A 21356-nucleotide genomic window follows, 5' to 3' on the forward strand; every position below is an offset into this window, starting at 1 on the left:
CAGGCCCTGGCCTCAGGCTCCCAGGAGATTACCCCCGCTGAGAGCCCAGCGGGTCCTCAGTTTCGTGTCTGCATCCGTAGAAGGGGAAAGAAGACCTACTTCCAAAGCATTGTAAGGACTCAGCGAGAGGGTGTGTGTGGAGTCCGACATGGGAGGAAGGGTTTGCTGGGAAGTCGGCTCCTTCCCTCTCTCTGAGGTGGAAAGCAGTAGACCAGATAGCTCTAGCCTCTGCCACCGTCCTGCAGGGGAGAAGGAGGCATGCGGCACTGCCTCCCTCCACTACCCCCGTTGCTATCCTGTCCAGGCACCCCACCCCCTCCCCTTGGGGGACCCCTGCTCCGGGGATCAAGGGCCAGCCCTCCCAGTACCACTCAAATATCCCAAGCTGGTATGGTGAGGGGCAGGTGGCCGCAGCCAGGACCCTCTCCTGCCAAGCCATGATGGGCCACCCGGCCCCCGCGCAGGGGGAGGCGGCCAGAGCGGGCTGCCCCGCTGCTCTGGCCGGACTCCGAGGGCAGGCCGGAGTCGCCGGGCTGCCCCTCCGCAGAGAGCCGGGCGCGCAAGAGCTCCCCGGGCAGGGGCTCGGAGTAGGCCTCCTTGGGGCCGGCCCACTGTGGCAGGCAGAACTGCGCGCGGAAGGCGGCCTGGAAGCCGCGGCGGAAGTTCTCGTTGAAGTAGCCGTAGATGATGGGGTTGGCGCTGCTATTGAAGAAGGCCAACCAGTGCGCGAAGGGGAAGGCGTAGACCGTGACCAGGTGCAGCTGCGGCTCGCTGAGCTGGCCGTAGTCGATGAGCAGCAGCAGCGCCCAGAGTGGCAGCCAGGACAGCGTGAAGACCAGCGCCACCATGACCAGCATGTGCACCACCCTGGCCCTGCGCCGGGCCCCAGGGCGGCCTTGGGGCGCCGTTTCCCCGCCAGCCCGCGCGGGCCCCGAGGCCTTGCAGAGCTTGCGGGCGATGCGCGCGTACATGAGCACGATGAGTGCCAGCGGCGCCAGGTAGATGTGCGAGAAGAGCACGGTGGTGTAGACCCGGCGCATGCCCTTCTCGGGCCAGGCCTCCCAGCACGAGTAGAGCGGGTAGGAGCGGTTGCGGGCGTCCACCATGAAGTGGTGCTCCTCGCGCGTGACGGTCAGCGTGACGGCCGAGGGACACATGATGAGCAGGGCCAGGGCCCAGATGACTGCGATGGCGACCAGCGCCTTGCGCACGGTCAGCTTCTCGCGGAAAGGGTGCACGATGCAGCGGAACCTGAGGGCAGGGAGAGAAGCCAGCTCGCCACCGGCCCCAGGGTCCCTGTCTCCCCACCCCCAAGAGGGGTGCGGGGGGAAAGCTACCCCTTGTGGGGGCTGGCGGTGTGTGGGCACCGTCGGCAGCTTCCAAGGGCAGCTCAGGAAGTTTAGGTTCTTTGGCAAGCAAGTTGGTTCTCATCTGCAAGGGAGTCGGTATTGCGGAACAAAGGCAAAACCAGGAAGGGGGAAGGAACTGCGGGAGGTGTGGGAAACAATCCTGTCGGTGCACTTGGGGGGCATAAACTGATTAGCTGGCAGCTAGCAAAGGGATCAGCCTGCACATTCTGTCCTCGAGTAGGCTGATTAGGTAGGTGCATCAAAGAACATTTTTAGCTGCTCAGGAATTCTCCAGAAAACCTCTGGTGTTCAGGGGCTGACTCTACATGATGGACTGTCCCTATGTCATCTGGGCCGGCATCCTTCCCTGCCTCCCATGCTCTGGGGAAAAATGCCCAGAGGAACCCTTAGTGCAAGAGCTCATGGGAGGTGGATGAGGGCAGGAGGACCTATGGCATGCATTTGAGTCAGTTTTATTGTTTGTGAAGCTTCCTTAGCCCCTGGCTCCATTCCATTCACCCACTCATGCTAATCAGATAATCTGATGCAATCAGGGGCTGGAAGAGACCAGAAGTAGCTTGAGGTAAGGTGTAGGTGGGGAGTTAGGAAGGCCTGGGCTGCCAGGGACCAGCAAGGAGGCTGCAGGCAGGCTTGGGAGGAGTGGGGAAGGTCAGTGAAGGAGCAGGGCCACACTCTGACCACACCCCCACACCCCCACCCTGAAACTGATTTTCCTTGCTCAGACAAGTGAGTGGCAAGATTTTATTCCACAGTCCCCTCTGTGGCTCCGATCTTTCCCCCATGTCTTGCTAGGTGGTCATCCTCTGCTTACGCACTTCCAGAAGCTCAGGAAACAAGGACTGCCCTCAAGCTCTCATAGGACCCAGGAATCCCTGGTAAACCTTAACAGGAGCTGCCTCCCAGCCTTCTAAACGAAGGTGGTGGTATTCTTTGCAGGTCCCCTAAGTGCAGAGGGCAGCTAGCCCCACAGCCCCTCCCTTTACGGTTCATGGTTCGGCCCCAGCCTCCCGGTCGGCACAACAGTGGAGATGGTGACTCTTCCTAGTGCTGGGCCCCTGTCAGCTGAGGATGACCCAGCCAGGAGCCCTCTCACCTTTCCACAGCAATGGCCACCAGTGTGAACACAGACGCCGACACGGACATGCCCTGCACCAAGCCGCTCATCTTGCACGTGGCGTTGTCAAAGGGCCACCCTGCAATGACAGAGTCCATGACAGAATGAGTGTCTCATCCACAAAGAGCTGGAAACCTTGGGCTATTTAGGCCAGTCCCCTCTGTGGCTCCGATCTTTCCCCCATGTCCTGCTAGATGGTCATCCTCTGCTTACGCACTTCCAGAAGCGACAAAATGACCAGTCTATACCACTGTGTTCAGTTCTCACTGTTAGAGAGACAGTCTTTATATGGATTAGTGATTTCTCTCCAGGAGCTCTGTACCCAGCCAGGCCTAGTCTGGCTTTCTGCTCCCATAACCCTGCCTCAAGTTCTAGGCCAGCAGTTCTCAACCCTGGCCACTCACTAGAATCACCCGAGGGCTTTGAAAACAGCCAGTGCCCTGACCATGCCAGACCAATTAAAATCAGCATCTCTAGGGGTGGGACCGGACATCAGTACTTTTCAGATCTATGCAAGGGATCTGAGTGGTGGCCAGAGTTGAGAACCACTGGGACTGAGCGAGCCTGACTCCCAGGTGGGGGAGACACTAAGCAGATCTAGCCCTGCCAGTGTCTTGCTCTGATTCCCAGGCTTTCGCTCTGCCCAGAGACCAGGACTTGGCCTCAGGACTGAGAGCGGATCCACATCTTGGTTCCTTGAGGCCCTGTGTTGGTCACTGCCTGGTGTCTCTGCCCCTGTAGTTCTGGGGGTCCCACCTATTCTGTCTGTTGTGCCTGGCCACAGGAGCCCTCTCCCAAGGCTGGTTCCCCCTTCCCCAGCAGCCACCCCCAGTTACCTTTCTGCCTGCATGCTTGCTGAGAGTGCCAGGCACTGTCTCGCTCCATCCTCCCAACAAACCTAATGTGACTCCTGTTTACAGATGAGAGAGCTGAGGGGTCATGAGTTAGTTGGTTTCCCGTCTCTCTTTGCCCCTGAATCACTATGGGTGAGTGTGAGAGTTTGGTGTGGTGCTGGGGAACATTGCGAAAGCCCATCACCACGAAGAGCATCTGATTCTGTTTTGGAAAAGCAGGAACGTGCAAATGCCCTGATTCGGCAAGTCCTCTCCCAAGTTCATATCCCAGACACATTCCCTCATAGTCCAACTGTTCATAATGCTGGAGAGTGGGAGGCAGCGGTGTGCTGGTAAATCAGCTCTTAAAAAAATTAAATTTTAATTTTAAAAACGCTCTGATTTATAGCATTTGCCAAGTCCAATACCTCCCCACATGGCCAAGTTCCTACTACCACCATGACATCACTGACCCAGGCAGCTGGCTTTAACCCACCACTGAGTAGAGGCCACTCCTAGGCATCCCTAGGAGACCAGAGGGTAAAATGTGGCGGAAGCACCCCCCCCCCCCAGTAGCGCAGCAGGGAGCTCTTAGCAACAGCAGGTGAGATGTCCGCAGGACAAAGTAAATAGAAACCTTAGTGGCAAAGGTCAGAAAAAGAATGAGTTCTGTAACACCAAACCACATCATCAAATTAACAATAGACCCACAAGAATAACTAGGAAAACCCTGACCCAGAAAAATGACAAGGGAGTAGTTGGGGGGTCAACGCGGGAGACGACCTTGTTCTTTATCTTGACCGTGGTGGTAGCGCCATGACTGTGTGTGACCCTCGACACCTGTGGAACTGTCCACAAAAGGAGGAGGATTTGTGTGCATATTAAACTGTACCTGGACAAAAATATTTCAATGTAAAATGTGCACACATTTGCAATGCACAATTTGTAAGAAGGCATACAAGTAAAAAGACATACGTTATGTTGAGTAGAATGTCTGCCTAGAGGGCAGGGAAGAGAATATGTAGTCAAGTAGGGCCACAGAAGGGAAGGGATAAAAAATAAATGAGGGTCTTTACAGCAGAATGAAGTTACATAGCACCGGGAGCAGCAGATGTAAATAATGCAACCTTTTGCAACTTCATTCCAAAAAAGAAAAAAGAAAAGGAAAGAAAAGCTAGCTGTACAAAGGTTTGTTCTATTGCAGAAGATTCTGTTAAAAATAACCCAGATACCCATCAGAAAGAGACTGGTTAAATAAGTTACAGTACGTTCATACAGTGGAATGCCAGGCAGTGGCAAAAAGAATGAAAAACTCTTTTATTTATCAATATGGAATAACTCCATGTAAACTGATTTTAATGAATCCCACAATCTACACGCTATATTTTTAAGCTGGAAAAAAAAAAGTAAAGATGCAGAACTGACTGTTTTGGAAGCCAGTGTGTCCTTAATTTGCTTGTTCTTGCATAAAAGTATTTTTAGAAAGAGGGGCACCTGGGTGGCTCAGTCAGTTAAGCATCTGCCTCCGGCTCCGGTCATGCTCCCGGGGTCCTGGAATGGAGTCCTGCATTGGGTTCCCTGCTCAGCGAGGAGCCTGCTTCTCCCTCTGCCTGCTGTTCTCACTGCTTGTTTGAGCTCTCGCTCTCTCCATCAAACAAATAAAGTCTTAAGAAAAGATACTTTTGGAAAACGACGCAAGAAATTGGCCATATTGATTTCCTCCCAGGAGAGAAGCGGGGAGGCCAGAGGACAGGGACGGAAGCCACATTTTTCTCTGGAAACCTTTTGATAGTTTTTGACGATTGAACCATGTGAATGTGTTATTCCAACAATTTTTTAAACGTAGACAGGTGAAAAGGGCTGGCAGACACCTCGGTAACCCACTAATGGCCTCACCGTGTCATTGTTAACTGGTGCGTGTGTATGTGCATGCCTCTAGGTTGTGCACCTCTGCGTGTGTGTGCGTGCACATCTATGTGTAGGTCTAGGTGTGCTGGGAAGGAGAAAGATGAACAGTTTATGTTCAGCAGCACTGGCGGAACCTGAGATCCAGCTGTGAGTGACGGTCCCTCCAGACAGAGCCAGCGCACTTGAGGGAAAGCTGATGGCTCTGGCTCTACTTCCTGGATCCTGAAATCTACAAAAACCCAGGCTGTGACTCCCCCGCCCCAAAGTCAGGTAAATCACTCCCTCTGCAGCTGAGCTCCTGGGCGCTCAGAGCTCAGAGCCCACAAGCTCAGATCTCTAGGCATCTCCATGGCTCTGGAAACCTGTCCTTCCCCAAATAGAGTCTCAGGGTCTGAGTAACCTTATTCCGAAACAAGAAAGACTAAATCACATGAGGGAGAGTAGACGACAGTGTGAGCCTTCTGACATTTGTGGGATGAACAGGCAGGAATTTAGAGGTTAAGGTGGTCTAGTTCTGCTTCAATTCCTTCTACCAAGTCACTGCTGAATGGCCAGCCAGTCTCTACTTGGACACTCCCAGTGACAGGGAGCTCACTACCTATAGGACCGAACTCTCTTTGGTCGGAGAACAACTCAAATAAGTGGATTATTAGGTCCGTGTTCAGAGGAAACCTGCGAGTTCTAGCTCTGCCCAGAGGAGCTACCCAGGAGAGTAAGACTGAATGGTGTAGTGGTTAGAAATATGGGTGTGAGGACATGGGACTGGACACTTAGCTGTGTAACTACAGACCTGTCCCTCATCACTCTGAGCATTAGTTTCCCCATCCCTTACAATCAGGATAGTAATAACAACGCATAATTCATTGGATTGGTGTGAGGATTAGTTAACGATGGAAGAGGAAGTCATACAACTGCCATGAAAAGAATAATTAATTCATTGTATCTGTTATTTCTAACCTAATCCCTCAGCCACAAGACTGTCTGGAGAGTTTGAGACAATGACATCTTGGCCAAGAGACCAGGCCAAGCAATGATCTCAGGGGTGGCAGGGACTCCTGCTGCCTTCCTCCCTTGCCTCCACTCACCAGTGATGAGGTTGTCCACAAGGGTAGTGGGCATGCAGAAGATGCCCACCAGCAAGTCACTGACGGCCAGGTTGAGGATGAACATGTTGGTGACGGTGCGCATGTGCCTGTTCTTGAGCACGATGAAGCAGACCAGGGCGTTGCCCACGATGCAGAGGAGGAAGATGAGCACGTAGGCCACAATGAACATGGCTGCCACTGGGGAGGAGTGCTGGTAGTAGGAGGAGAAGGTGAGATTTGCAGCTGGGGTGGCCTTGGCTTGACTCGTGTTCTGGCTTGGGGGCCAGCTGCTGTTAGGAGGCTGGGAGGGCTCCCCTAGAAGCAAAGGAGCATACTGGTCAGGATTGTAGGCAAAGAAGAGATGACTGACTTCTTGCCCCTGGTGACACTGTCCTGTGCTCCAAATCCTGACCATGCCCCAGGACCCCAATTAGGAACTCAACTGCAACAGCCACTGAATGCACTTTCAACCCACAGCACCCAAACCCTGATCTCATACCTTCGCCTCATCCCGTCCAGAACTCGTTTCCCAATGCTGGCTCTTCCCCATTCCCATAAGGCCCACCCTGCTGTCCCATCTGGGCTCCATCCTTGTTAGCTCTGCTGTCTGCCCCAGAGGCTGACCTCTAAGAACTACATCGGCCAGATTCCCTTGCCTTCTGGTTTCTGACCCGGTTCAGCCAATGGAAAGCACAGCAGGAGACTGAAGGACGGGAGAAGACAGACATCAGGGCATTTGTCTCCCGATGCCCTCCCTGCCTGGCCCAGTTCTGCCTGCAGGGCTGTCTTTACAGATACAGCTCCTGTTAGGTGACCTTATCCCATGACTCCAGCTCTTCTGGGGCCAGGGTGACACCGTGTTCTCTCCTTGCACCACAGCTTCCTGTGGTTGCCAGTGCCAGTCCTTGCCCACCACTTGCTGGTTCTCACCCTCCCCTCTCCCCTGTAAAGTCCCTCTCTTAGAGTCTTCTGAGCGCACCACCTGTTTTCTCCTGAAATAGTCTCCTGACTATTATACCCTCAAAATCTTTGTTGTCCCTCCTCATCTCCTCTGCAGAACTTTAGCTGGGAAAGGCAAGAAGGCAGTAAAGGAAGGGCTAATGGAAGAGGACTCTGAACCTGGGTAAGGAGCAAAGGCACACACGAAATTTACCAGAAGACCATCCAAAGCCAAGGCTACCATACATCCTTCACTCTCTCCCACCATGGTATCTATAGCGTCATTCGCACAGCCTTTAACAAAACACTTACAGATGCATTATTTTGTCTAACCCTCCCAATCACCCCCTGAGGGAAACCTGTGAGGTATGCGTCCCATTTGAAATGGGAGAACTGAGATCAGAGGGGTTCTTCTACATTCTGCTGGGAGCTCGGGAGTATGTCTCTGAGGTGGTCCCACTCCGTGTGTCTCTGGATCCCATCCAGGCTTTCGTATGTGCCTACCCAGCCACCTGTGGGAAGGAACAGTTCCAGGTCTGACCACAGCTCCTCTGGGAAACCATTAAATGTGGTGACTCATGATATCGTCTCATAAACTCTCCTCCTGCCTTCCTCTGGGACTGGATGTAGCCTGTTCCAGGGGATGAAGAGTCTTCTGTCACATCCAGAGCTCAGCCACTAGCCTGGAGACCCACCGGAGGCTTGGGATCTGGAAACTAGAGACGCTCTGGGGCCAAGGAGCTGGCATGACCAGGGCTGGAGGACCCAGCAGGAGCAGCAGAAGCACAGGGGAGGCGGGGAGCAGGTGGAGGGCCTGCTGGTGGAGGTGGAGATGCTGCGGCTTTTGGGGCACAGTGGGAGGAAGAGGTGCCAGCCCCCTGCTTAGCCGCTCGCAAGCGTCCAGTTGCCCCCCAAACACCTTTATGTTACTATAGAAGATGTCAAGCGTGGACAAGAGAGAATGGTATCGTGGACATACACAAGAGTATGCAGCTTACTGAACTATTACAAGAGAGGAGTATAAAGACCTTCCACGCATACATCCTCTACCTTCAACAACCATCAGTCCAAGGCTAATCTGATTTCACCCTAACCCCCACCTCTCCTTGAAATAGCACATCACCTCCTTTCATCCGTCAACATTTCCGCTCGTATCGCTAAAAGATAGGACTAAAAAAACCTTCACATAACCGGAGTATCAGTGTTCCACCTAACAAAATTGACAATGATGTCTCATATTATCAATGGCTCAACATCCAGCTTACAAATTCCCTGATCGCTGGATAACTTTTTTACAAGTTTATAATACAAGTTTATATAAATAAACAAATTGTTTATTTGTAGTAATCTCTATACCCAATGTGGGGCTTGAACTCACAAACCTGAAATCAAAAGTCCCATGCTCTTCCAGTGGAGGTGATCCCATTAGCTGTTCACCAGTGGTTTTTGGCAGCAGCCACTAAGGATTATGGCCTAGACCCCTCACTGTCCGAGCTCTGACTTCAACTGCCCAGACGTTCTGTGTTCTGATTCCTGCTGCCACCTCTGACCTCACCCCCTGCCACATGCCCATTTGCCCACCCACTCCAGTCTGGACACCTTGCGCTGGCTCCTACGCACTCCTACTTTCTCCGGCCCCAAGGATTTTACCCCTTTTTATTGCTCCTGTCTCCTCCTCCCCTTTAGCTCTCGGTTTAGACTAGGCTGTCTTCTCAGAGAGAAGCCTGACCCAGTTGCTCTATTTCAAGTAGGTGCCCTCCTATTTGTTATCTCTCGCAACTCTTCTTTCTTTTCCTCCAGCTGTCAATATTTTCTTTGTTTTCAGGTTGACTGGGCTTTCTTCCCCACCCTTGAAAGTCAGGTCCTGAAGAACAGTTGGCTGCCGAATCCCCAGGGTCTCATCAGTGCCTGCCTATCATCAGTGGTTCAGTACACGGTTGGTGGATGGATACATAGTTGCGTGAAGGAAAAAAGGAAGGGAAGATGAACTCTGAAACCAGGTGACAGGTGAGATGGCTGGTATTGGAAGGCCTTCAGGGGCTCCTCTGGAAGGAACCCCATCCCAGAGTCTGTTGGGAGCTTTCCCAGGCAACTCACCCGTCCTGAGCCCCAGATCAGCTCAGGATCGGTCCCGGTGATTCAAAGAAATCTGCGCATGTGCGCATGTAGAGGAAATTGACACAATCTACCCGGCCAGACTCCAGTCTGTCTGTCCCTGCCCTTCACTTGGCCTTAGAAAACTGCTTAGAGAGTTCATATTCTGCACTCTGTCCTGAGAAGTGCCCAGGAGCGACCCTACCCATCTCTAGACACTCCGTTGGGCTGGGCGTCTGTCCCCACCCTCAATGCCCATTGCTGCATTGCAGAATGTTCCTTTCTTGGGGAGGATTCCTAGCAACTCTCCTGGGTTGGGGGGAGCTGAGCTGGGAGCAGGCAGCCCTCCCACCCCAGAAGATCCATATCAGCATCCAGAGACCTCATTAACACCCTGGACTTGCCCTTTCTGGACAAGGGCCCTTGTGGATACATTAAAGCAGGTGAAAATCGTATCCACTGAACCCAATTAAGTCATTCTCCTACCCCAGGAGCTTCCTGGAGGTCTCAGGATATAATCGTGGTTGCCTCCAAGCCATTCTGATGATCTCAGAGAGCCAGCAAGCCCTGGGCCACGGAAAGCCCAGGGCCAGAGAGAAGATGGGGGTACACTGATACCTCCGTGGGTGGTCCCGGCCAGCAGCATCTGCATTGCTAATTTAGAAATGAAAGGATCTCGGGCCTCACCTCTGATCTAGGGAACCTGAACCCAACTGCTTTAACACATCTCCCAGGTGATTCTGATAGCACACTCCAGTTTGAGAACCACAGATTCAAAGGGCTTGGACCAAAGGCTCTGGCAATAGTGGACACACCCCAACTGGGAAGTCCCAGTCCTCTTTCCTGTCTCCTTCCTGGTGCCTCCAGGTAACCAACTGTGTCCACTCTGTGTCCCCTCAAAATTCACAAATTGAAACCTATTCCCCTGTGGGATCGTATTTGGAGATGGGGCCTTTGGGGCGAGGTTAAATTCCACTGGTGAGCTGTCATGAATGGAATTAGCACCTTTATGAAGGAGACCCCAGGGAGCAAACTGGGTATACAGCAGAAAGAGGGCTGTGTGTTAACCAGGAATTGGGGCCTCACCAGACACCAAATTTGCATCTTGACCTTAGACCTTCCAGCCTCCAGAACTGTGAGAAACAGGTTTCTGTTGTTTTGAAGCCCCTCACATCAGTATTTTGTCATAGCCTGCCCAACAGACTTCATGAAACACCGCCTCCCTTCTGGGGAGCTCAGGGTTCCCATCTTGAAAATGGAAACACACAGTTCCTGGCTAGGACCTAGCACAGGGCATGTCCCCTCTCTGGAAATCAGAGTTCTCACTGGTAAGATGGGGATAAGCTCACACAAATGAAAGGAGGTGCGGTGAGAGCTAGCCAAAGAGATGATGGGCGCCAGAAGACCTCAGTGCCCCAGGCACTTTAGCTCCTAACCAACAGTATCAACAGTGTCAACAACACAACTGTGAGGATGAGATCTTTATGATGCTCTTGGTCTGGACCTGCCCGCCAAGCCTGAAAGATGGAAAGATGCGCGGGAGAGAAAACACCACCAAAACCACGGTCCTGAGCACGGAATCAGGCTGGGTATTTGCTTCCCGGAATTCTCAGCAATTCCCCCTAATACAGTCATCGTTATCGCCACCTGCTGATCTCTCCTGGTACCACAGGGAGCTTCACTCCCCGACCAGAGACTTGGGGCTCACCATTCAGGAGCCACTTCCTGAGAGCCTCCTGGGGGACCTCGACCTGGATGGAGAGGCGCCGGGGAGCTGCGGAAGGCTACAACACAGAACAGCACAAATGGCTGATAAACATGTAAGACAAAAAGTTTAAATTTGTTTGTGATCAAAAAAGGGCAATTTTATTTATTTATTTATTTATTTATTTATTTAATTTATTTATTTTTAAAAATTTTTATTTATTTGACAGACAGACCACAAGTAGGCAGAGAGGCAGGCAGAAAGAGAGAGGAGGAGGAGGCACGCTCCCTGCTGAGCAGAGAGCCTGATGTGAGGCTCGATCCCAGGACCCTGGGATCATGACCTGAGCCGAAGGCAGAGGCTTTAACCACTGAGCAACCCAGGCGCCCCCAAAAAGGGCAATTTCAAAGAACAACTTTTTTATCTATTAGATTGGCAGAGAAGAAAAGTGCTCAGCGTTGGCCAGGGGGTGACTGCCCCTCAACCCTTGGCAGCTGGGCACATCCATCCAGCGCCCTGAGAGTGGACCTGCTCCAGGATCCAGCCATTCCACTTCTAGGGACTTCTCCCAGGGGATAAGATCTGATGGTGTGAGAGCAAATACTGACCCTGGGTTGTAATAGCTACAAAATAGTATATATTATAAATCTGGATTCTATATAAAAGGGTGTGTACGTGTGTGTGAACAAATGACAAAAGAAGAAGAAGAAGAAGAAGAAGAAGAAGAAGAAGAAGAAGAAGAAGAAGAAGAGGAGGAGAAGAAGGAGGAGGAGGAGGAGAAGGAGAAGAAGAAGAAAAATAGTATTTATCCACAGGGAGGTTTCAAGTGATTTTTATTTTCCTGTTCGCTAACTTGCATTCTGACCTTTCTAATCAGAAGGAAGCTCTGATAAGTGTGATTTTAAACTGACTGCATCAGTGATTCTGAACTCTGACTCCAGTCAGAATCACCTGACTTTTAACAATACAGAACTCCCGCCCCCAAATGAATCAGAATCTCTAGGGGTCCCAGCACTGGTATTTTTCTGAAAAGCTCCCCTGGTGATTTCCAAGGACAGAACCACTGAATTTCCAAGTCCCTGCCTCCGAGGTGGTTACAGACAGTGCCTGGCATTGTGGGAGTTGCCAAACTCCGAGGGTCTCTAATGCATCTGAATTCACTTCACAGATGCTTTCCTAGAGCTTTGTCCTGATAGGCCAAGGAATGCCTCCGGTCCAGACAGAATCCACAGTCTTTGGCAGCTTTGGATCTGTCTCTCAAAAAGTGCACTGCTGGGCACCTGGGTGGCTCAGTGGGTTAAAGCCTCTGTCTTTGGCTCAGGTCATGATCTCAAGGTCCTGGGAACATCCCCACATCAGGCTCTGCTCAGCCCTGCTTCCCCCTCTCTCTCTGCCTGTGTCTCTGCCTACTTGTGATCTCTGTTAAATAAATAAATAAAATCTTTAAAAAAAAATAGTGCACTGAATATTCAGTTTCAAGGGAACGGCAGGCATTTGCGGTTGTGGTTCACCTCGCTCTCATTACCCCTTCTGACCTTAGGGAGCAAGCCCTCTCTGTGGGCCCTTTAGAGAGATTGTCAGTCAGGAGTCTGCACTGGCCCCTGGCCAAAGGATAGCTGATCAGACCTCTTCTGCTTCAGATTTGACTCTGAGTCTCAATAACACAGCTTTTCCTTCTGTTGGATGATCTGCCCCTACTCTTCCAATAAATTTGCATCTTTGGTTAAATTAGCCAGAAACAGTTTCTGTTGCTTGCAGCCTATCGTCTTGACTAATACGAGGAGATCAAAGCTGGTCATCCCTGGGCCTCCTCGGAATCTGGGAAGTCCAGGTTCAAAACCCCAGGGACAGCTGGAAGGGGTGTGGCTGGGTAGGGTAGAAAGCCCCAGAATTCCTGCTCCCCGGATCAGATTCCAGCCCTCCCTCTGCTTCGTCTCACAGGCCACGCAATCTTCCACGGAGCCTTTGTTGGCACAGAGAGGAAAGGACACTGACCTTGCAGTCAGAAAACATGACCTTGAGAGTTGGCCCAGTGGTGGTCACTCCGTATAAAAGGGGCTGGTGGGGGCTAACTTGGTTTGAAGGAAAAGCTTAGCTTAGGAACTTATCCTAAAGTTGCTTTTGCGTGGTTTTGACAAGGAGGTGTATTTAGTTTGGGATTGTTTGGGGACTGCTGATGGGGGAGCTCCATCCTGCATGCCATCCCTCGGTACTCCTCTGTGAACTTGGGAGCTCCCCGGCACCTCCCTGTGTTGTTCTTGGCTGTCAAAAGTGGACGTCCTGGACTTCTTGCATCCCTCCCACCTCATGGCGTTGTTAGATAAGGCTCCGCAAGATATCAGAGTAAAATTATAAAGGGTCTCACAGACCTAAATAAGGGCTGTGTCTTGGCTATATTAGCTCTCCACCAGGCAGCTGCAGGGGACCAAGGGTGACAGGTTCCAGCTCATTTGGGTTTGACCCCAAGGAAACCAGCCTGGGCAAGACAAGTAAGGGAAAAGTGGGTGTGTAGGGAGATCACTGCTGAGGAGGGAGGCTTTCTGAGACCTGCAATCTCACTTCCCGCCCTCCCTCCTTCCCTCCTGGCAGCTGAGCTAAAACCCACCGCATCCCAGGCACCCACCACAGCAACAGGGATCTCGCAAGCCAGCCCCTTGTTGGTGAGGAGGAGTGGATGGGCTTCCTAAGAATCCTTTGGGTTGGCCAAGGCCGATGGCTCAAGAGCTGCCGCAGCAGCCAATGGGAGCCAAACTAGCCTCTTTCTGCACTTTCCCTTCTACTCTAAATCCCTTTCATTTCTCCTCGCTTCCATCTGGAGCTCTCCAGTTTTCTCTGTTTTACTCATCAAAATCTGGATTCAGGAAAGCAGGTTCTGATGCAAATTGTTTACCTCTCAGTAAAAATTGAAGTTACTGAGCTGCTCTTTACTCACATCTTAAGCTTATACTCTCAGCACACTTAGAGGAATTCCAGGCCTTAGAAAAATAAGGGTAGAAGAGAGTGTCTGGATGGCTCAGTCGGTTGAGCATCTGCCTTCAGCTCAGGTCCTGATCCTAGGATCCTGGGATCCAGCTGAGTGGGGAGCCTGCTGCTTCTTCTCCCTCTGCCCCTTCCCTTGCTTGAACTCTCTTGCTCTCTCTCTCTCTCTCTCTGTCAAATAAATAAATAAATAAATAAATAAAATCTTTTAAAAATAATAAAAAATAAAAAGAAGGGTAGGGGGCACCTGGGTGGCTTAGTCATTAAGTGCCTGCCTTAGCTCAAGTCATGATTCCAGGGTCCTGGGGTCAGGCCCCACATTGGGCTCCCTGCTCAGTGGGAAGCCTGCTTCTCTCTCTCCCACTCCCTCTGCTTGTATTCCATCTCTTGCTGTGTCTCCCTCTGTCAAATAAGTAAATAAAATCTTAAAAAAAAAAAAAAAAAGAAAAGAAAAAAGAAGGGTAGAAAAGATTTAAGGGAAGAGCAGAAAGGGAAAGACTTTCCTCTCTCCTGCTCTAGATAATGCCAAGTGTATGGCCAGGAGCATCCTTTCCAGGTTCTATGATTGCTTCCTCTCTGTCTGCCTGTAGCACTGCTCATGTTCAGTTTCCTATTTCAGCTATGTACAGAAATGTTTTTTCTTCCACTAAGGTGGAAATGTCTTAGTGGCAGAAACTTTGACTCTTTCATTTCAGAGTAATCCCCACTAACTGGCACAGGGCATAGACCATGCAGACAATTAATAAATGGTTGCAATTAGGGACGCCTGGGTGGCTCAGTTGGTTGAGCAGCTGCCTTCGGCTCAGGTCATGGTCCCGGCGTCCTGGGATCGAGTCTCACATCGGGCTCCTTGCTCGGCGGGGAGCCTGCTTCTCCCTCTGCCTCTGCCTGCCATTCTGTCTGCCTGTGCTTGCTCTCTCCCCCTCTCTCTCTCTGATAAATAAATAAAATTAAAAAAAAAAAAATGGTTGCAATTAATACAGATCCTGGGGCTATGAATTTCCCTCTAAGGACAGCTTTAGCTGTATTCCCTAGGCTCTGATATATACTGTTTTCATTTTTGTTGAAATAATTTCTATACAGGGACACCTGGGTGACTCAGTTGGTTAAGCGTCTGCCTTTGGTTCAGGTCATGATCTCAAGGTCCTGGGATTGAGTCCTACATCAGGCTCCCTGTTCAGTGGGAAGTCTGGTTATCCCTCTTCCCCTGCTCATGCTCTCTCTCTCTCATTCTTTCTCTAAAACAAATAAAATCTAAAAAAATGAAAATAAATACTTTTTATACAGCATCAAGTTATCTCTGACAAGGAAAGGAAAATTTTTCATTTCACAGATAGGGAATCAAAGCTCAGAGCAGAGACATGCTCTTAGAACACAGGAGGCCCTTGGCTCCAGGATTCAGGGTCCATCAAGTAGGCTGGGTGACCTAGTCTAAGTTTCAGCACCTGCTCTTTTTCTGCCACTTCTGATCATTTTTTTTTCCTCTCTTGGTATTATCAGACCATCTATTACAATCTCCAGTGTCCCTTTACAGCAACTGGGGATCTTTGATTTGAGGGGTCCCTGCCTCCCCGAGACTCCAGCTGCAAAGCTGACACCATGAATACTACACGGGTCATCTGAAACCTTTCCTGAAGAAGCAGGCACACAGTAGCCAGAGGCAGAGCCAGGCTACCTTGGGCTTAAGCGAGAAGTAATGGAAGTGAGCGCCAACTCCTTTGGGATCCATTCTTCCCCCACCCAATACTTCCCAAACAGGCATCACTGCCTGGAGCCTCAACATCCCTGTCCCAAGCTACTTATGCACTCTCTCTCCCCATTCCTAGCATGATCTTCTTTCAGGGAAGAGTCTGATGAATTTGTTCACACAGATGAGGAAATGATTCATAACGGCTTAAAGTGCAGTATCTCTTTTTGGTGTTTGCATTTCAAAGGGAGTCAAACCTTAAATCTGAAAGAAAAACAAAGCTCTGGTGGTGTAATTTCAGTTATTAAGGAGAGAATAGCAAAAGGTTTTTGAGAAGGAGAGACCGAATTGAATTCTTTTCTATTTGTATCTTCAGTAGATCTGATAGAAATTAGCTGCATTGTCAGTTCCACTCTCTGTGCCTCAGTTTCATTTCTAAAACCAGGGTTGGCCATCTGCTTACCCAGTCCTCTCTTGGCTCTAATAACCTGGGGTATTTGCAATGGAACGGCCACCCAGTGACTGGAACAGAAATACTTACTGCAATTATTGTCTCAAACTCACTGCCAGAAGCAGGACAGACTGCCTTCGGACAGAGAGATGGCTCCAGTGAAAACCAGACATCCACCTACCTGGCCTCTGCTTCCTCAGCAGCAGCTGAGACCCCGCCCATTCCAAGTCCTCATAAGACAGGAAGGGGCAGATGGTCCTCGGGACATAGCTGGAGAGCTGGACTCCATGTAGGTGGCAGCCCTAAGTGTCCCTAGAATCTGGGTAGAATCTGGGTCTTTGGTGCAGAAGCCAGCAGACCTGCTTTAGTTCAAGCCCGGGCAAGCTGCACCTTCTAAGCCCAATTTTATCACCTGTTAAATGGAGGTGATGCTATCTCCCTGCCCACTTCCCTATCTGGATGAGCTGCTCCAAGACGTGAAGTGCTTTGCAAAAAATAACAGGACACAGTGCCTCTGGCAGCATCTCCAGGGGCATGGAGAAGCAGGACCCACTTTAACCTCCAAGATACTTCTGTGTCTGGCACTGGAGGGAAACGAGCTGGCTTGCTCCTCTTCTTCTCCTTTCTCCTGTGACCATCTCCCCTCGTCTGGGCTGCTGCCCCACAGCACACCTACCTTCAGCTAGTATGAGCCTACATCCTCCCAGCCTCCAGGCCTCCCGGGTCCAAGCAGCAGCTAGGGAGGCTGCCAGGGGCTCCAAGGAGGCCACTAGATTGGGATGGGACTGGGAGTGGGGGTGATTTGCTGTGCTCTGCTGACTTATGGTCCTGCATACCACCGCCAAGGCCAGTGGGAAGTCTGATGGAGGTTGTTGCCTGGCGGTCCCCAACAACTCCTTAGGTGACTCAGCAGACCCCAGTGTCCACCTACAGGTCCTGGGAGAAGGTTTCTGGCCCCCAAAGATCCCTCCAGGCCCTATTTTTGGTCCAGCCACCTAAGAATTCCCCCTTTAGGCCCCCACCAGACCCCCTTGTCCAAGCTGGATCATGAGATTTGGTGAGGAAATAGCTTCTAGGCCAATTCTGAGTGCTAGAATGTTCTTCCTGACAGCTGAGTTGCATCGTCTAGTGTAACTTGCCCCTACCTGTCCTAGTTCTGCTCCCTGGAGCTTCAGAGAGCAAAAGTGAGCTCCCTGGCCCCCAGGATCATCTCCTTCTCCCCACCTATGTCCCACCAGATCCACCAGGGGCTCTTCAGGGAAAGGGGTTCTAGGCTCAGTACACCATCAGTCTGCTTTCATCTGCCCAGGAATTTACTTCCTTATATTGCCCAGGAATTCAAACCAGAGCTCCCTCATCGTAAATGTACACAATTGACTGTTTGGACTGGAATTAAGGACGTTGCCTTCCACTTACACGTTTACATTTCATTTTCTTGGTTTTGCTCTGAATGTTGAGATAGCCTCAAATCTTGAATCTGTTGCCATGGGGGTGTTGTGGCTCTTATTCAGAGATCTGATAAGCATGCCTTTTATCTTCCCTCTGCATTGCTTAATGTCAGGTCAAGGCCAGAGCCAGAAGGACCTCTAAGCTGCACTGAAGCCTTTAAGGAAAGCCCTGCTGGCAGTCCTCCATCCCCTTCCCACATCTTTCTATCAGTTTCCAGGGCTCTCACCCAAGATCTCTGCTGTGCCCTGCTGAAATCCTGCAATCCGTCTCTGTTCCTCTCAGAAACCCAGTCTGAAAGAGGAAATTGGTGAGTTTGGTCTGATTTGCTTTAGTGAACACTGCTACTGGGTCTTCTTGTTACATTCTTTCTTTTTGCAAAAAAAAAAAAAAAAAGTTTTTGTAAAAAATGATGTGCTTCTTATGAAACAGTTCTGAGTGCTATGAAAGAAGAGAATGAATGTCACTGAAATTTCACATGTGGGGCAACATCCATGGCCAGTGTGTATGTGACGCTTCTTGCCACATCTCCTCAGCCTGAAGATCCCAGCTGCGGTGGACTGTTCCTTGTACTTCCTGTGCCTGGCCTAGCCTGTGCCCAGGAGTCTGCTCTGCTTTCTTTGAACCCAAGAACAGGAAACTTCTAGGAGTGCAGAAGGGGTAACCCTCAACCAGCAGAGAGGAGCAACCAGCAGACCCTCCCCTTCTGGTGTGAGGCAAATCTTGGGTGTTTTTGCATGCTGCCCAGAGGGTTCCGAGAGAGATAGAGCCCTTAGATGCCCACAGCGAAGCCCCAGTTCATTCCTGCACCCATTTTTCTTCCTCTCCTACCTCACTCTCTTGACCTTGGCTTTCAGGCATCAAACTCCCCAGACCCGAGCCCTTGTCTTAGGGTACACTTTCAGAAGCAGGGCAATCCACACAAAGATGTCTCTCTGCATATGGTTTACCTATATATCCAATAATAAGCCTACGTAATTTTGCAAAAAGGGGATCATACTACACATGTGTTCTAAAACCTGCTTTTGAAAGATTACTCACAGTAGGCACAAAACATCTTTTCATGCCCATAAATAAAATCCTAAACGCAGTTCCTACTGTCTATATACTATCCCACTGCAGATGTTTCATCCTTTAACTTACTTAATTATGGACAACTCGATGGTTTCCAGTTTTGCACTGAGCTGAAAATGCTCAGTCTCATCTCTTTGCAAGTGTACAGGAGAGCATCCTTTGAAAAAATTTCGAGATGTTCCATGGCTTTATTGTCTCCGAAATGTTCACTACATGTTTGATAATTAATTCTGGAATTTTAATAGAGGCCGATATTAACCTTAGCAGCTTAGAGATTTTTTTTTTCTTCTCTAAATCTATCTTTGCTTCCTTTTTGAAAATCAGGACATCTGCCCATCTTTAGTTTTCTGGTTTCGCTTTATTCATTGTCGTTTCCTTTAAGGCAGTGATTACATCCGCAAGGCCTCCCCATCCCCGGGATGTCGTTTGTCTGGGCTTCGATGCCTTCTTGCCATCACCTATCTTGGCTTTCAATTTCCTCCTTATGCTCTTTATTTCATCATTTGGTATAAAATTGCCTGTGTTCTGCTCTGCTTGCCCTCACTTGTGTGTTAAGATTATACCACATATCCCCAGCCCTGAGCAGATTCCTTCATGATATCCTTACTTGGACTTTGAAAGAGCTTTGCTCTCTTTGTTAATTTCCCCCGGTTTCTGTTCACTCGGGTGCTGCTGTTTTGCTACCACTGTTCTTACAGATCCTGCCAGTCTTCCAGATTCATCTTGAGTTATGCATTCCTTCTTGCATCTTTGTGTGCGTGCACTTTTCATATCCAATAAGCACAGCATGCAAGAGGTTCTGTGAAACTCTTTTCCTTCTCACCAGCAGTGTTTGCAATTACTTCCTTGGAATTTCAGGGTTTTATTATCTCTGGAAGGAAGCCTCTGTTACCGGTATGGATTTGTTCAACACATCTTATCTTATTTTACTCTCACAGCCAACTATGAAGCCAGCTAAATGTAAATTTCTCCATTCAACAGGTAGGTGAACCAGTGGCACAGAAAGGTTTCGACACCACCCCCAAAGACGCCCAGCAAGCCAATAGACCAGCCCTCAGTCTTCCAGTTTCTTAGCCTACATACATATGGTTTCCCTTGCCCACCTTGGCGGAGATGGGAGTCTGGACCTCCACTTGGTAAGGTTGGAGCAAGCAGCCTTATACCTGGGACTTAAACCTTAGAGTCCTGGTGATCAGGTCCATAAACCCACCTTTTCTCCATAGAGAAAAATTCTCTCTGCGTGGAAGAAATCTTGTCTGGAATTCCATCTTCCCCAGTACTCCCACTCCTAGCAGGTAAAGTCAATGGGTCACAGTTCCACTGAAGCCAATGGCCAAGCTCAGGCACATGGAGGCCCCTGTCTCTCCCTCTCTCTGTCTCTCCGTCTCTGTCTCTGGCACACACACATACACCACACACACCACAGAGCACTCTAAGTCTTTCTGCGTCTCTCAGTCTCTTTCATACACACACACATACACACAAACACACCACATGCATGCACACACACACATTGTCACAGTATCTGGCTCTGGACAGCCCTCAGTGAGCAGGTACCCCAGCCCCTTCGCTCTCCCTTGGCTCACTGCTCCTGAGTCAGTACCCGACCCACTCCCACTTGCAGCCCACCCTCAGCCCCAGCTCCGGGCTCACTCACCCTCCATGCTGCCCACTCCCACCGGCTCTGGAGAGGGCACAGCGGGCCACTCCGCCCTGGCAGGGCGAGGGAGTCTCCAGGCTCTGGCTGGCCTGCCCGCGCCTCTACCTCTGCGCTCCAAGGATCGAGTCTGGAACCCGGCAGAAACGGGCGGAGACGGGGTGGGGGTTGGTGCGTGCGCCCTCAGGAAGAAGCCCTTCGCGGGGTCTCACTCCTCCTTGGGGCCCAGAGTTAGCCCCGCGGTGGCCGGGCTCCCGCGCAGCGCAGCCGCCTGCCCCACTCTGCGGCCGGCCGCCGGCTGCCCCGCGCTTTTCCCTGGCGGGAGCGAGAGAGGGGGGCTAGCGCGGCGCCGTCGCCATGGCAACCGGCACGCCTGTGCCGGCCGCACCGTCCCCTGCCCGCTGCGCCCCGGCCCGCCTCCCCGATGCACCTCTCTCCGCAGGGGCCGAGCGCCCCTCCAAAGTAAGCGACACACCCCACTGGAGCCCTGGCAGCAATGCCCACTAACTCTGTATCTCTCTCCGCGCCCCACGTCCCAGTCCCTGTTCCCTTTCCTTCTCCTCCTTGCCCCATCCCAGCTTGACCCCCCCACACACACCCCGGTGCCCAGGACCCTGGGGTCCTCCTGAGAAAGAAAGAAGAGGCAGCTGTGAATACATGGGAGCGTCGAAGGAGGGAAGGGGTGGCTGCTGCATCAGCTCTGAGCTCCGGGAGGAGAGTGGAGACACTCTCTCCTCCATGACCACTGGCAGCAGCCGCCAGGCATTCAGCACTTTTCCCCTCAGGCAAGTCTCAGTTTCTGCCTCTGTAAAAACGGTCTCCAGGAGAGGAAATGAGATGCCAAAGCCTCCGCCCAGCACATAGTAGAGGCCCAACAAAAGGTCCCTCCAGCTGGATGGGAGGCCCTCTCCCTCTCATTACTCTATCCCCTGTCAATCCCCCCAACAACCACCACCACAGACTTGTGTCACATGAATGAAGATCCTAGGTTCCAAGCAGATGGAAGAGAGTGAC

The 21356-nt window shown here is 51.0% G+C and overlaps 1 protein-coding gene across 1 annotated transcript; it reads right to left on the reverse strand.

Annotated features, from left to right (window-relative positions):
• Positions 1–371: 371 nt before the first annotated feature.
• Positions 372–20437, reverse strand: NPFFR1 (neuropeptide FF receptor 1). Its single transcript, XM_059395835.1, has 4 exons — positions 20343–20437; positions 6311–6625; positions 2464–2563; positions 372–1251 (listed from the first exon to the last, which is right to left on the reverse strand). The coding sequence occupies exons 1-4, from the start codon at positions 20347–20349 to the stop codon at positions 372–374; spliced, it is 1302 nt and encodes a 433-aa protein (XP_059251818.1). The 5' UTR covers positions 20350–20437.
• Positions 20438–21356: the final 919 nt, after the last annotated feature.

This window comes from Mustela nigripes, chromosome 4 (genome assembly GCF_022355385.1).
Source record: "Mustela nigripes isolate SB6536 chromosome 4, MUSNIG.SB6536, whole genome shotgun sequence".
Taxonomy (NCBI): Eukaryota; Metazoa; Chordata; class Mammalia; order Carnivora; family Mustelidae; genus Mustela; species Mustela nigripes.

Coding starts and splice junctions, on each gene's coding strand:
- NPFFR1 (XM_059395835.1), bottom strand. Junction 2,564..6,310: donor TGTGGACAACCTCATCACTG/GTGAGTGGAGGC, acceptor CTGTCATTGCAG/GGTGGCCCTTTGACAACGCC. Junction 1,252..2,463: donor GTGGCCATTGCTGTGGAAAG/GTGAGAGGGCTC, acceptor CCCTGCCCTCAG/GTTCCGCTGCATCGTGCACC.